Genomic DNA, 16598 nt, shown 5'->3' with positions numbered 1-16598 from the left:
TAGAGTCGCTGTTTTTGTTAGCATCATAAGAAAAATGGCTCAGATGAAAACTTCTCAGAAACCAGTGAGACAACACCACGCATTTTATTTGCATAAAACATGCTGAATGATTCTGTTGTGCACTTGTTTTTGCACTTCCCTCCATAGTCGGTTGAAATTAATTCAAAGAGAAAAGTATCGATACAGAGCAAAGCATCTCTTGTTACTCTTGTTAAATGCACAGGGCTTTAACTTCATATAAAATTATATCACAACATTTCTCCCTTTCATACTTTAACATGTGAAACCATCACTGTCTGACTGATTTTACATATTGATACCACTAAAGAATGGTAGGATTTGCCAAATAAAAGCATAATTTTTCCATTTTCGTGACAAAAAACAAAACTCCTGAGACATGGTGTTGACATCATAAGTTTAAAGCTGCTGACTGAGTGCTCAAAGAGCTCTGTGAGAATATAAAATGAACCTCGCCATGATGACTAACAGCCCTCTGGTTGTCACAGCACCGTACATCACTTTGTAAGTGCGTTATAAACACAGTTGATGTGGACAGTCCAAATTTTTCACTACAATTTATTCATCAGCTAAACCTTTAATGTTTGTTGTTTAACTCTCAGACTTGTTAATGAAACAAGCATATTAATATGTTGTGGCCTGTAAAATGAACAACAATAAATGGCCAATAATATTGAGAAAATGTTGCCTTGCAGCTTTAATCTGAAGGCAACCATAAAGCAAATCCAAAGTGAGGCCATACTTTACACGATTACATGTGGAAAGTATGGACAGTATATGTCATTGCACCGCATATATTTCCTGTAGCACAGTTTCCACAATTCTGTCTACGTTGTATTATTATCTTTGGCTGTACAGAGCATTATTATTATTAGTAGTATTAGTAGTAGTAGTATTAGTATTGTAAATCCTATCAATAGGCATCCTATTCCCTTTATCATCTGCTTCTTTTTCCTTAGAGCTTAATCACCACATCACATTTCCCTGATGGTCCAGACAGTCTAGTCTTTTCCTGGAAAATTGGGATCATGTGTGCAGAGGAAGATGGAAACATGCACAGAAAGCAGAGATTACTTAGAAGTAGGCCACAAGTTCTACATGAGGGCTACATGAGTTGATATACTACCAGCTGGCTTTGATATAGTTAAAAGACTAAAAGGACTTTCTTAGAATCTGAGCGGCACGAAAGTACTTTAAATGCTCTCACAGGGACATGAGCACTTCAATCAACTCATTCTAACAATATCTTAACCTTGACCAAGTAACCATGGGAACAGGGTGAGACTCCCCTTGTTTAGTCTAAATTAACAGCTACTGGACAACACCAAGAATGTTAAGAATAAATAAAGTATTATTGCAAAAGCATGCTGCATACACATGCAGACGGCTTCTTTCAGTGATGTGATTATCATTTTATGCAGTACAGTCACATGACCCCTGGAGAAAAAAGGGTAAATTCCATACAAAACCACCACAGCACATATCAAGGCAAGTGTAACATGTTCTGATACCGCCACAACACAATCGTTTACATGAACACTTGTATCTTTGATACCCGTTTAGCATGTGATTCCGAGTCACACTCTAAACGGGTGAGACGCTTCTGTTTGCACAGCACACACACACACACACACACACACACACACACACACACACACACACACACACACACACACACACACACACACACAAATGTGTTTTAAAGTTTCTTTGACTTGTCACTAACCTCCTCACTCACAGGCTTCGCAGCTCCTTCTTATTTTTCCGCTCTCACATTAATAACGCCGATGCGGAGCTGAGCAGTGCGCGGCACGGACTGCGCAACCATGTCCTGAGCTGCTGAATGAAACAAACTCATCCCAGATAGTTCCCTTTAACGCGGTCTGTTTCCCGTTTCGCTATTGTAGCGGTTCAAACATGCGCACTGAATATTTGAGGAAGCGCAAAAAGCTTTTATGGACTTCAACACACGTTAGGTTTAAAGAGTGCATAAAGCGTAACTGGGCTCTGTATGAATGACTGGAACAATCTTTAACAATTAACGAAACACGTGTTTATTCTAATGTATTATATTTACAAAACGCTCATATTAAACACAAATACAATCTTGGGACTTACTGTGGTGATTTTTTATTACATGAATTCAATGTAAAAGGTTACACCCATTACAAAGAGCCCTATCTGAGTGGATTAACCGCTCAGGAGATATCTACGTGTCTGACTTTTCACGGAAAATTTATGATTTTCGATAAATAGTAAGTTTCCTTTTTTCAGCATCCTGTCCGCATCTGTCAACGGAATGAGGTCCCCCCCCCAAAAAAAGAAAAAAAATTACTCTCGCAAAGATAAAAAAAAAAAAAATACATATCTCTATATAACAAAATGGAGCCCGAAAGGAAAGAAAAAGAAACGTTTCTGCTGTGTGGGATCATTTCGATATTTTAACTGTTTGTCTGTCTTTGTTTCAGTGTAATCTATCAGAATAGGAAAAACAACAGTGTGACCTGCAGTGTAAATTATGTTTTTCATTTTATGCAGGTTAAATGTCGCATCTGTTCTGCGGAGCTTTCTTACACAAACAAAAGCACCTCCTCAATGTTTAGGCATTACAGAGCCAAACATGAAAAGGAAGAGACAAACACAGGTAGGCTTATATAGACATTGAGCAGCTTTATCATAATTTTTTTTATTAATTAATATGTTTTATTATTTTGAAATCAAGCATCTAGGAAGACTGTTCTGGGCCAGGCAGTCCTGAATTTTATTATAAAGGCCTGCCAACCCCTTAGTATTGTGGAGAGTGAGGGGTTCAGGGGGCTGGTTCAGGTGATCCATCATACGTTTTGCCAACCAGAAAGGTTTGTATAGACAACGTCTCATCAGGTAGCTGATGTTAAGTACTGCATACTGATTTAATTTTGTTTCATCTTCAGACCATCAAGGAATTGATAGCCAAAAAACATGCGGAGAAACTCGAACGAGTGAAAATGGAAGTAAAGCAAGCTGTGGCAGTGAGTATAACAGCTGACATGTGGACCTCTTTGAACATGGAGGCTTACTTGGCTCTTACCTGTCACTACATTAATGAGAATATGCAGTTGTGTACATCTGTGTTGGGTGTGAAACACTTTCCACAAAGTCACACTGCAGACAATTTGGCCCAATTCAAAACAGGCATGATGGATGACTGGGCCATCACAAATAAGGTAAGATGTCCACTGACCGACAGCACCAAACATGATTGCAGCAACAAGAACTCTCCAAAGTCGACATTCAGTTTGCATTGCACACAAAATAAATTTATTAGTCAAGAAATCATGTGATCAAATCCCTGAACTTTCATCCATAAGAGACAAATCTAGACAAATCGTATCATTCTTCAGATCCAGCACTACAGCCAAAGAAAAGCTTGCCAAAGTGCAGCAGCAGATGGGACGGCCCATCTTGAAACTTATCAACGAGGTACCAACACATTGGAACAGCACATATCAGATGCTGTCACGGCTACATGATGAGAAAGAACCAGTCTGGGTATCTGTTGCTTCTCTTCAACAGATTTAACTCCACTTACGGCTGATGAGTGTAAGGGAATAAGGGAAGCACTTCTTGTGCTGGCCCCTTTCCATCAGGCCACAGTGGAGTTGTCTGAGGAGAGTTTCAGGATCAAAGATCATCCCGATGATGAAAATGCTTTATTGTGCACTTGACCGGAACTCTTTACATACGCACACAAACAGCCACCCATCTCCATGACCAACTTAGGCGTCATGTCACAGACACTGCTTCTAACCTGGAGTCATTAAGTGTGTTGACCCTATCAACCCTTTTAGACCCCAGATTTAAAACACTCGGATTTCGTAGTTCCTCCAAGTGTAGTGAGGCAGTCAGTCGCCTGAAAATGGAGTGTGCTGCAGTCCCGCACAGCATCTGAGCCACAGCCTGGACCTTCATCAGAGCAGTCACCTGTTCCAGACAAGTTCAGTATTATCAGCTTATTCTTACATTTATTTTGATGCTAATGTGTACTAATTTGGGGTAGATGACAAAAACGAAAATGGCCATGCATTTTTTATTATTTCAGAAAACCTGCAGCTCGATGAAGAAGTTGGCAGACAAACCAACAATGCAACAGCGGACTCCATCACTGAGGTCCAGCTACTTGACAGAGAGAAACATTCCAAGATCAGAGGATCCTTTAACGTACTGGGGGAATAGGAAGACGTCTTATCCGAACCTTTTCCACCTGGCTTTACAGTTTTTGTGTACCCCAGTTTCATCTGTGCCCCGTGAGCGTGTGTTTTCCAAAGCTGGGGAAATGGTGTCAAAAAAACGCAATAGACTGAATGGAAAAACATTGGATAAACGTATTTTTCTGAATAGAAATTTATAATAAACGCTGAGTCAATTACATTTAAATGGGTAATATTACATTCACAATACTTTCATTTTAATTTTCACTTAATGTCATTCACAATATATTTTAAAGATGCCTACAATATTTGAAATGTAAAAGATATAAAATGATTCCATGGAAAGTACAATACCTTACAGAGTATACAAGTATGAGTAGGTCATTGAATCAGTGTCTGTTGTGAGTCTCAAGTAAGTTGCCTGCAATGATATTTAAGGTCCAGCAGGTGTCAGTATGGAGCAAAACAACAACACTGTGTCGACATAGTATCGATACAGTTTGGGGAATGTGCTGAAACGCTTCACGAGGCCTCGTCTACCCATCACTAGTAGGATGTTCTCAGATGAGGAGTTTATCAAAGAGTATTTGGTGGACTCTGCCTGGCTAATTAGCCCTGAGATAAAAGAAGTATTTGAAAATATGCAAATAGTAACAAGACAGATCAAGGACACTGTGAAAAATGTGAGGCTTTAGCCAGACAATTTTAACTTTTCACTTCAGTTCGGGATGAGCGCTGTTAGGTCCGCAACACAGCCCAGTTTCTCATCTTTGTACGTGGGATAACAAAAGAGTGTGAGATTACAAAGGAGCTGGCAGAAATGCACTCTATGAAAGGGACTGTGACAGGGAGTTACTTGTTCACGGAGGTAACTGCATGAATTGATAAGCTGGGGGCTAAATTGGGACAAACTGGCAGGTGTTAAAAGCGATGGCTGTCCAAATCTGAAAGGAAAAAACATCTGACTTTTGAATCAGATACAGTATAAAGTGAGAGAAATGAACCTAGAACTGAAATTGGCATTTTTTGCACTATTAAATACACCAGAAGGTGTTGTGTAAGTCACTGCTAAAAATTAACTATGCTGTTGATGTTTCGGCTAAAATAGCTAACTTCATCAGGGTAAGAGCGCTGACTCACTTTGTTACACTTTCACTTGAAGTCAGTGTGACTGCTGGATTTTTATTCTTTTATTCTTCAAAGAGGATAGCCTTCCACACATAAAGAGATGTTTTTTACAAACATTCTCAGTCCTGACATTTAACAAATAAAGATAAACAACCTCTTTCAGCAATGATCACTTGTCTGCTTTCCTTCACATTTTTAACTCTGCCACAGAACCTGATTTTCATGAACTTACTCAAGTTCAAAACAGCCTAGATTTCGTTTGCAGAATTGAAAAACTGAGGATAAAATCTCAATGGTGCGACTAAAAAAAATGCTTTCGTTCAAGTAAACACAAAAAAGTCTCCACAACTCTGAAAGTCTCTGTGTGGTCAACAACAGACACACATTATGCATTATGGAACCTCTCAGATGCCCAAAGAGAATTCCAATTATCTGCCAGAGACAATACTGACAACAACAGTTTTCACAAATGCAACAAACCTTATGCACACATGACAAAATACTGAGTGAGCTAAAGTGACCTATGTCTAAATGACAGAATCCCATTGCATTAAAGCCAGCAACATTAATATCTCAAGGCACTTCAGCAAGAAATTGGAAAATGTTTTCTGCATCTGTATTTAGCCTGCAGGTAATGCAGGAATACACATAATTTTTACAGCATCGTGATTGTCTATTAAGCAGTTATAGAACAGCTTCTATGATGTAAAGTGTCAGACATTACTTTACTCTGCAGCATCAGCATTCAGAAGAGAGACAGAAAGTGCCCTGTGTGCTTCTTAAATCCATTTTTCAATAAAGTTTGTTTCAGTAGTACCATCTAATTTACTTTCAACAGTCACAACAGATAGCTGTCATTTGTCTTTTGGTATTCTAATGGCTTCTTTAAATCTAAGCAGCTGGAAATTTATTTGCATTAGAGCTGAGGTAGTACGACAAATGAAACATATCAAAACTGAAATACTTATTTCTGTTAGTACACAAAGCAAATAATTGTTCCAGCTCAGCTCCACCTTGATATCTTAATATGGACCTAACTTTCCGCCATGTCTTTTTTTTCTTTTTCTGATCTTTCCTTCAGAAAGGTCCAGAATGTAAAATCTGTAAATCAGGTAGATGCATTTGGTAAAAACCTCACATCCTGTGATTTCTGCTTGATGAGCATAATCCTAAGCAAGTCTTTGTATGGTCATGCTCAGGTAGAAGAGTGGTTTTCCATCTTATTCAAACTCTCCGTTTCTGTATCTGTGTTTGTGAGTTTCAGCAGAGCCTGTGTCTGCTCACTGGTATTTTCTGCATTCTGGTCTTCTACTCCAGGAAAACCCACCGAATCCTCGTCCTGCTCTGAGCTGCTGGGCTCCAAATCAGGATAAATGAGAAGGAAACAAGCTGCAAGAAAGCCAAGGAAAGAACCTCCAGAGGCCACAATGGGAATGACACGCACACTGCCAACTGCCTCTACCACAGATCCAAGTGCTGATGCAACCAAAATCTGGCTGATGTAAACCTGAAAGAGGAAATACTGTAACCAGACTATTTACAAAAACCTAAACATGCCATTTCACTTTTGAACGTTTCTCATTTTGCTCAGTGTAACCTGAATTTATGCATCAGGGTCAGCTTAATTTGGTACAGTACTTACCTGGCAGGTTAAAATAGCGCAATCAATCCCAAAACCTCTTCGAGTGTTTTCTGGGCTGTGGTTAATGTACTGAGAAAAGAAGCATGACAGGAAAGACTGTAACTATACTGAAACGACCGATGTTTCTAATTGAATAAATGGGGAAGAGGCTCAAAACAAATAGTAATTAATTAAAGTGGTTTAATTGAATTATTGCATTAACTGTTTAGAAACTATAAAAACTGGAGCCATTTATAGACACATCAATCATTTTCAAAAGTAATTGGGGATATTAACATAATTTTAAATATAAGGATTGTTTTTAATTTTTGTGATTTGACACTATATAAATAAAACTGAATTGAACTGAATTACAGCACATTTGGTCAAACAACCTCAGACTTGACCATAATGGTTTTAGTATGCACCAGGAACATAAGTGTGATCATACCTCTTTTATTTCATGGTACTGGCCAAGTAATGCATAGGGACAGTAGGAGATACTCATGGAGATGATGCCCATGGTACTGATCATCACCATCGCAACATAAACATTAGGGATGATTGCCATGACTGCAGTACCTAAGATGAGAGGGAATCCAATCCGTAAGTAACTTTACAGAGGCTAACAACATTTATACTCATATTTCAACTATTCTAATAAGTCAGCTCACCTACTGAGAATCCCAGAGTCCCAAGAATGTAGATGACCCTAATGCTGAGATCAAAATGATCCAGATACTTCTGAAGGATGGCTGGGTGGAGAAAAACTGTCATTCACTGAGTAGTTAGCTGAATAGTTCTATAAAAAAATGAAGCTGTTTGAGTTTTACCAGAGCAGACAGCAGCAGTAGCAGCATAAACCACCAGTCCCCAGCAGCCCATCTGTACTCCTTTGTGATAATTTTGTAGCTCTGTGGAATTGGCTGGTGCCTTAAAGAAAAAAGAAAAAAAGTAGAAACACTGACGATTTGACTTCCACTGACATTTTAGTGCCTCATACTCATAAATTGTAAAATGTGCTAAGTCCACTGCACTACTGTGTGGTTTCCAAGGAATACAAAATACCAAATGATGTCAGGTAGTGCTTCAACAACAATACAGATGGGATTTGGAAGGTATCTGTATGTGTGTGCTTGTGTGTATACCTTGGGGTCTCCTTGGAAAATAACCTGCCCCATGAAATCTGTATAAAACACAGCTTCAGCTATAATGGAGAACCATGTGAGCAGGTGACACACACATAATCTCCAGAGCTGACTGGGCATCTAGAGTGAAAGTAATACAGGCAGTATTTATTACTGGAACATCAATCATCTCTGTTGACATAATCCAGTGCTGTAGTAGGAGAATGAAGAAGAAATTCACCTTCAACATGGACAACCACAGCAGCCGTACACTCCCACCCTTGTCTGTTCCTCCCTCACTGCTTGAGCCCTCAGATGACACACTGCTGGCTGAAAGCTGCAACCGTCGTCTGTCTGTATGCCGCTGGATGATGCTTAAATCATTCAAACTTTGGGACGTGGTGATTGGCCGAGGGGTGAAATGTCCTGTGTGTCGCATTCGATGCCGTTGTGCTCCAACTCGACCATAATATGAAAAGGTAAATGAGGGCTGAAGAGAAAAAACCCACCAAAATCAGTTTTTATACATCTGCAAAATAACCTATGTTGTCAATTAAAGATTAAACAATAAATTAAACCATACTTGTCTGTAGTAGGTGGGTCTGCCTGGCCGTGTACTGGATGTATGGTTTCCCGGCTTGGTGCCATGGGTTTTCATAACACTGGGGAACTCAGAACCATTGGCAGGTTTGGCCTGCTAGGACAGAAGAGAGAGGCAGTGTGGTACAAATTACTGAAGGAACACTGTTTGTCTCAAAGTTACCATAAGCTAAAAAACAAACAAAAACCATATTTGATCACAGCAGCCATTTTACCAGTTTCAACTGGGAATCCTCTGAGCCCCAGTTGGTCTGCTGGAAGGACGGATGACCATTTGCTGAATCTTTAAGTTCAGATAAAACTGAACTTATAGGCGTCACGTCGGCCATCCCATCAGGAGGGGGTTGTGGTCCGAAAGAAGGTGGGGCTTCAGCACTGGAATCTGATAGTTTGAAAACATCTTCAAGCTCTTCTTGCATTTCAGGTTGAAAGTGTGTCTCTGGCAAGAAATTTTGTGTGTCTGGGTCAAGGTCTGCATCTAACTCAATTGTAGCATCTGGCATGGCTAAGACTGAATCACTTTTACTCCTTACTCGCTCCACAGCAAGAAAGTCAATTTCCACTTCCTTAGGATCTGATTCAGGGTCGTCTCTGGATCGAGCTCGAGCAGAAGCATCCTCTTCTGTAATTACATCCAGTGTGCGGCCAGCTGGCTTCAAAGATACCTGGCCAGTAGAATCCCCATTTTCTGTGTCTTTAACCTGGTTTGATGGACTGAAGGGCTGCTCAGGGATACTGAACATGTGCAGTGTGACAGAGATAATAAAGACGATGGCTGCAAACATGAAGAGAACCTGCTCCTGTGATTGAAATGCTTGGCCCAGAGCTGTGCCAGTCCAGTCTAGACCTCCAAGCATGTATCCTATTGCTCCACCAAGCCCTAAAGAGACAGGTATAAGGGGATTAGTGTAGCATTATTATTTGTAAATATGTATGGAGGGTTGTGCAACTGTAATCCTAACATTATGCATGTATTCAGATTTGATAATGTTCAGAACATTCGCTTTCTGCATCCATGTGAACATTCAAATTACACGGTCCATGTCTTTCCTCCACTGTGTCAAAGAGGTGAGCCTTCAACTTAAATTTCATTCTGGGAAAGAGGACGAAGTAGCTGTAGTATGCGTGGTGAACTGTGTGTTGGTGTCCAGATATCTAAGAATGTTGACAGTCTGATCCCCGCTGAATGAATTCCTGGTTCACAGTCTTGTGAATGTTGAGAACGAAACCTCCAAAAATCTACATAGACTTACCAGCAGAGAATGCATGAATGTTCAGCGCAATATCTTGCTCATCTGTGTCTGCAACATCCAGCAGATAAGCTCTGATTGGTCCCTCTGAGGCATCAGCGCAGAAGTCCAGCACCACCACGCCCAGCACAGTAAGAACGATGCCGATAGTATGCTTATTGGGAGTGTCGCCGACGGAAAGGCCTGAAGAGAATACCACAAAATATACACAGACCGGATTTGCTGAACTGCATTTTTTATGATTTGTTAGCAGATTATCTCCCTTGAAGCCTTGCACTCACCTATTAATGAACCATTTAAAAACAGTGCCACTCCCAGCAGTACACCTACACAAAGACCCAGAATGAACGGTCTTCTCCTGCCCCATCGCAGGCTACAGCGGTCACTGGCTGTGCCAATCAGAGGTGTGAAGAGGAGACCCAGGATAGGACTGAGAAACCAGGTTAAACTGTAATACTTTTCAGGAAGACCTGGAAAATAAACACAATTGATTCATTCAAGTATTTTCAATTACACTAAAGCTAATATAAGAATTAAAAAACAACCACAGCATAGTGAAGTGTGTGTATATATATATATATATATATATATATATATATATATATATATATATATATATATATATATATATATATACACACACACACACTAACACACACACACGCATACATCATCAAATAACATAAAAAAACAAAATAAATGAGACGGAATAGACTGTGTGTTTCCAAGTGATCTAAAAGCCTGTGAAAATAGGTAGGTCTTCAAGTTGAGTTGAAGATTTCCAATGAGAAGGAGAACTATATAAAAGAGGGAAGACTTGCAGAGTCTTGGAGCAGCAACAGAGAAAGCCCTGTCACCTTTAGATTTTAAATGGGAGCATGGGACCCACATAAGTATTTGACTGGAGGACGCAGAGTTGGAGTGGTTAGGTGCAGGCTAAGGAGATCTGAAATGTAACCTGGAGCAAAGCCACAGAGAGCTTTAAAGACAAATTGCAAAACAGCAATCTGATCTGATCTGATCTAAGAGCAAGTGTTTTTGTTTTCTGACAGGCCACAAAACTTAATACTTAATGTATTACAACCAAATGTAAGTAAATGTCTCATATTTGTCATTTTATTTAGGCGGTGGTGGGAATAAAACATACTCTGCAGAATTTAATACCTTTATCTGTTATTTTTATTTTGATGCAAGGCAGTATTTGTCCATTGTCTATTCTTTTAAATATTGAGATCTATCAGGCTTTGGCATTAGATATTTGTATTTTGACTCTTTTGCATTAGATATTTGTATTTTGACTCTTTTGCATTAGATATTTGTATTTTGACTCTTTTGCATTAGATATTTGTATTTTGACTCATTTGCAAACCAGTTTTTAGCTTTCACTAAAATAAAATAAAAATGCTGACAAAAAGCTGATGATTGTTTTGTAATAAGTTACTTATCTACCAGGCTCTGTTTTGAATAAGTTAAGTCAAAGTTAAGCCAAATTTAGATGCAGGAACAGGCACAGAACGTTTTCATTATGATTTCAATACACAAAGGGCAAGTTTTCCCATGTTTTAATAATATCACATGACTTGCATTCCACAGCTGAAGAACCACTAGTGCTTTTCCATTATCAGTGGTTTTTAACTTAGCAGAAGCATTTTTGGTAATATGGCGGCCAGTTACATCAACACAGTCAAAAATATGCTACAAACAGGAAAGTGGTGAAACCTGTAGTTGTGCATGTCGAAGACAAAACTATGTTACAGCACGTCTGCAAATCTCAAAACACTACTCTTCAGTTGTTTTTACCCATTTCCAAACCGGAGAGGCATTTCCATTTTTAGTGTACATCAACTCTAAAAGAAGTGGACTTTTAGGTTTAAAATCTGATGAATTATGTCAGCAGGCTGACTGAGCTGGATAATTCTCAAGGGAACATTATGCTCTGTTCCTGCCTTCCTTCTCCCTTAAGTCAACAAAAGCGAATATAACTTTCTCACAGCATGAAAAATATCTCTCTCTCCATCTGTCTTTTCCATTACTGCTTATTTCCTCTTCAACAGACTTATGCAGCAAAGCTCAGAGATGCTTTATACACTTTTCACTAATGAAGTAGTTATACATGAGTGTGTCTCTGTGTGTCCAATACAAGTACATGGGGAAGAAAACTCTAAATGTTTGTCTGAGCTAAAGAATACACATACGGTAAGTAAAAGCATGATAAACCCATGAGACAAGAAAAATCGTGTCTATACTTCACTTGAGTTTTAGGTTACAAACATACCTTGTGCACTGTGAACAAAGAAACATGAACAAAGTTGTGTATTTGCAACAAGTTAATAAAACACATTTACTGTGCTTAAAGGCAATGTCAAACAGTTTTCTAAACACATGTTCAGTCAAGAACCCTGGGATTTCAACAAGCTATGGATGCATTTATTTGGCAATAATCAAAGGTAAGTTCAAAATTACAACCTGTCCCAGCATAAAATGAACTGCACTGCACTTGCTGAATGTTTGTTTTAAAGGTGTTGGCTATGGCAAAGTAAGCAAGAGTATGAGTGGTAAGACAAAACAAATCCTGATGTTTCACCAGCTCAGCAGTGTCTTTCAGTCTTAACACAATCGTTTGCAAGTCCTGAAGCTTTAAAAAGCAAAGAAAAAGCATAAAGATTTCTCCTTTTCTAATGTAATTAGCTTAAAACGTATCCATTCCAAAAAATAAGTGAGGCTGATTCAGTTCAATAACTTTAAAAAAAATCCTATGTCAATAATCCGTTGTCATCTATAACCAATATTACTTGGTAGATCAACAGGTTTAGCAATAAACTTTATTGGCATATGAAAAAATAACTACCCAATCAGACACGTTAATTAGAATCAGTCAGTCTTATCATGTTGTTAATGGAGCAGAAAAGTGAAATGTGCTGTGTTAAACATTCTTCTCATACCTAACCAGTAAAAAATGCTTTTGTTCCAGGTCTGTTATGGTTGCTAACTTGACATCAAACCACAAAGCTCCCCGCTTGAGTAGAGACACGGGCTACATGATACAGAAGAGCAGCCCTGAAACCAATGAATTGTGACAACAATCAAATTCCACAAAGTCACCACTGTTACCTGACTACTACCACAACCACAGACTGATGTGCATCTGGTTTGGATAACAGTGGTTAGCTTCACTGCAAATCAAATCCAGCTATTGTTATATAGATAGTGAACCAAACACAGCATAATCGCTGCTACACTGCAACCAATCTTCAAGTTTTTTGACAGTGATTAGGAGAATGCTGCCACAAATGTGTCACTAAGATAACTAACTAGTGGATAAGGAAAAAACTGTGTTGTGTCTCCTACCTATTTGCAGCAGAACTGGTGTTACCAGAGCGGTTTCCATGGCATAGCAAAACTCACGTCCAAACATCACTGTCCCGTGCATTACCCAGCGATGCAGAGGGATTCGTACTCCTCTGCCTTCCTCGTCCATGTCTGTCTCACTCTCACTGTCATATGCTTCTTCTTCTTTGGGTCTTCTGATCTCTGGAAGACGAGAAGCATCTCCACCCTCAGCTGCCATCTCCATTTCAGTCTGGTTTGACTTCAGGGGAACCATTTGTTGTGGCTGTTATAGATCAGTATATATGTCTTTGTGCCACAGTTTTTCCTATAAATGCAAGCACAATCTTACCATCTTATCACTGTCAAAAAGTGTAATAGGCATAGTTTTCACCTTGATTTTTTTATAGCTCATGAGAAGATAAAGCTATTTCAGAAGACTAACAAGTCACTACTAAGGTCAAAGCAAAAGAAACACAGAGGCGAGAACAATCACAGTTTTAGCACATCTCCAAAAGTATTTAATGGTGATGGGTAGGGAAGAGTGTAAGAGAGGCGAGGTGGGGTGATAAGTGTTTTATGGTCTCCAGCAGATGTTTGTGGTGGTGACCTGCAGTGAACTCCTGAATAGAAGTGGCTGTGTGCATGAAGTTTAGGCAAGTCCAACTAAGAAAGTTAGTGCTAGTCAGGCAAGTCCGGGTTAAAATATCTTGAGATTTCTCAGTAAACTCCTACTAATAATGTTACAAATTAACCTGCAAAAACAAAACAAACAAGAAAAACAGATACCAGCTGTGCAAAAAGCTAAAGCTATGACAACACAGGATGTAGCTTTGCCTTGATTTAAACAGGGAAACCTGTTAGTGCATTTTCCAGAAAATCTGTTCAGTCTCCAAATGCTGATACAGAAGTCTTATTATTATTAAGTAGATTTTTTAATGAACTGTTATTTCTGCAAGTAAATTCTAGTGTGAATGAAAAAACAAAACAAAATACACCACTGTCCTAGAAGGGTGCTGTAGCAACATCTTCCCCCAGAATTGCTTTATTCCCTCCTTATAAGATAAGATAACCTTTATTAGTCCCACACGTGGGAAATTTGTTTTGTCACAGCAGGAAGTGGACAAAACAAAAGTTATGTAGCAAAAATTAGAATACAATACATTATATTAATTGTATAACTCCCAGAGCCACTACTCAAAGAGATAATACCTCCCTTAATGATAAGATGATGTTGATGGAGAGAGTGGTCAATCAGATCAACCCATACCAATGCACAGGTATCCAGTTTGGTTCAGATCTGGTGACAGTGAAGGTCATAGACTCCTAGCACTCTCATATCTATCATCATCCTGGAAGAGATCAGTGCCCTTAGGATTTAATTTTCTTATCTTACAACTCTCTTTTCAAGGGGATTAGTGGAACCAGACACTGCCAACAAAAGGCCTAAGAGTTCGAACAGAGACACCTGATTCCCTTAGTCTAGGGTTTGAGAGGTTCACCCCATAATGGGTTTGTATAAATTAAGCCGTAAGACATAACAAATAATTTACAATAAGTATAAGCATCATAGACTCAAATAAAGGGCCAAACGATCAAAAAAATTAGACTGAATTAACCCAAGATTGCTCTGTTAAATCCAGTGACATCGCCACTATCTAGAACCTTGAAGTCATAATAGCAAAATCAGACTCATAGACAAGAGCCACATTAAAAAATAAACCATTATTACACCACTATTGCTGTTGCGTAAGTGGAGCAGAAAGCAAGCAGATCCTATTGACACATACCTTACAAGAGAGCATGGCAAAGACCATTCTTCTATTCTTTACTTATTCATTTTCTGCCTGGCTCTTCTGAGTTGAGCAATATGAAAAAAAAGCTTAGATCATGTATAAGTTGATGTTTAATGAGAGCTTTGTGCAGTTTTCTGTCATTTTCACAAAGAGACAGATCAAAGTGTTTTTGTGTTTAGTTAGTAATCCGAACAAATTAATGTAGAAAGGTAACTTTTTTTTAAACTTCATCGAGGTGTGTGAGCTGAATTCTCACAGGACTGTGTGTACACGTGAAGGTCCGAGGGGCTCGTTGGACCAGTTATGACATGTTTTGCCTCACCTGAACTACCTGCCAGTCTATAAATAATAAATTAATATATTAAAAATTATTTGCCGTTTTATGCGAATAAGGCGCACAGCGATAAAAGTGTATTCTCGTCTGGACTGAGAGGAAAAACACCAGAATTCAGGCGCATTACCGTTAACCTGACTTTGACTGACGCAAAAAGTTACCTTAGCAAGCTAGGCTTGGCTGATATTAAGCAGCTTACGTTAGCGAGTTAATAGCGGAGAAACCCACTTTCATGACAGACAGGAACGTGTAACGTACCTGAGATTTTACAGCGCTGTGGTAAAGCTCAGCCAGTTCCGCGTTGTGGAAAACTTCTATGACGTGTTAGCACAAAAAAAATAATAATAAGAAGAAAAAAAAACCTCTCACTTCTTTAGGTTTGCAAAACCTTTGCAAGCTAACTGGGTGACCATAGGGTTTACTACACTCACCAATTTCAATGGTTTCCACATTAACACAGCGGGGCGTGGCCATCAGAAAACCTTCGTGACGTCAGCGAACGCCTCACCTATGGACGACGGTGAAAGGGCAACTAGCTAGCATGATATAAGTGGAACCAACTGCATGGAAAATTGCATGGATTGATAACATAAAGAAATGAAAATATGTCAACAATAATGGACCTCAAGAACTGGAAAAAAAAGACAATTCACAAAGTCATAATGGAGGATATTTATTTATTTATTCATAATTCATTAATTCATTTACTCTTTTGTTTATTAGCTAGCACGCTTTCGACTCTTCCTAGTGTAACAGAGTCATAAATAACATTGTTATAATTACACAAAATGTGTTCTAAACCCCCAAACTTCTCCTTTTATACCTGACTTTTAGGACCTCCAAGCCTGTAGTTGTGTTCATTATCAGTTAGAGCCCCTCCTCATTCTTTTCTTCTTCTTTGGTGCAATACTATAAATACAGTGTACCCCTTTTGCCTCTCCCCTTTTTCTACAATTCCCCTGTGGGAGAGGAGCTGGAGTGGGCAAATTATTTACTTGGAGGTCTTTCTTTCTTTTACTTTTTTTATCAGGTATGTCAGATTTCATGTTGTTTTTGTTTTATCTTATGTCAAATATGTTACGTGTAAATGCATATTTTATGTTTAATGTAAAAATAAATGCCAGCCCTTTTTCTACAATTCCCCTGTGGGAGAGGAGCTGGAGTGGGCAAATTATTTACTTGGAGGTCTTTCTTTCTTTTACTTTTT

At 38.9% G+C, this 16598-nt stretch overlaps 1 protein-coding gene and 1 pseudogene across 1 annotated transcript; one reads left to right on the top strand and one right to left on the bottom strand.

Annotated features, from left to right (window-relative positions):
* Positions 1-2420: 2420 nt before the first annotated feature.
* Positions 2421-3725, top strand: LOC146623122 (E3 SUMO-protein ligase ZBED1-like; annotated as a pseudogene).
* A 2806-nt stretch (positions 3726-6531) lies between these two features.
* LOC146623121 (polyamine-transporter SLC45A4-like) lies at positions 6532-13538 on the bottom strand. The gene is made up of 12 exons (XM_085365696.1): positions 13283-13538; positions 10216-10404; positions 9938-10117; positions 8900-9564; positions 8668-8781; positions 8326-8574; positions 8106-8225; positions 7791-7890; positions 7632-7712; positions 7409-7539; positions 6979-7047; positions 6532-6843 (listed from the first exon to the last, which is right to left on the bottom strand). Exons 1-12 carry the CDS (start codon positions 13536-13538, stop codon positions 6532-6534), a joined length of 2466 nt encoding a protein of 821 aa, XP_085221822.1.
* Positions 13539-16598: the final 3060 nt, after the last annotated feature.

The sequence above is a fragment of the Diplotaxodon limnothrissa genome, linkage group LG11 (genome assembly GCF_057381915.1).
Source record: "Diplotaxodon limnothrissa isolate DT_005_m linkage group LG11, D_limnothrissa_male_GT1.1, whole genome shotgun sequence".
NCBI classification, from domain to species: Eukaryota; Metazoa; Chordata; class Actinopteri; order Cichliformes; family Cichlidae; genus Diplotaxodon; species Diplotaxodon limnothrissa.
This window is presented reverse-complemented; position numbering and strand designations above follow the sequence as displayed.

Coding starts and splice junctions, on each gene's coding strand:
- LOC146623121 (XM_085365696.1), bottom strand. CDS start 13,538: ATGGTTCCCCTGAAGTCAAACCAGACTGAAATGGAGATGGCAGCTGAG. Junction 7,048..7,408: donor AGTACCATGAAATAAAAGAG/GTATGATCACAC, acceptor TTCTTTTCTCAG/TACATTAACCACAGCCCAGA. Junction 6,844..6,978: donor GCGCTATTTTAACCTGCCAG/GTAAGTACTGTA, acceptor TTCCTCTTTCAG/GTTTACATCAGCCAGATTTT.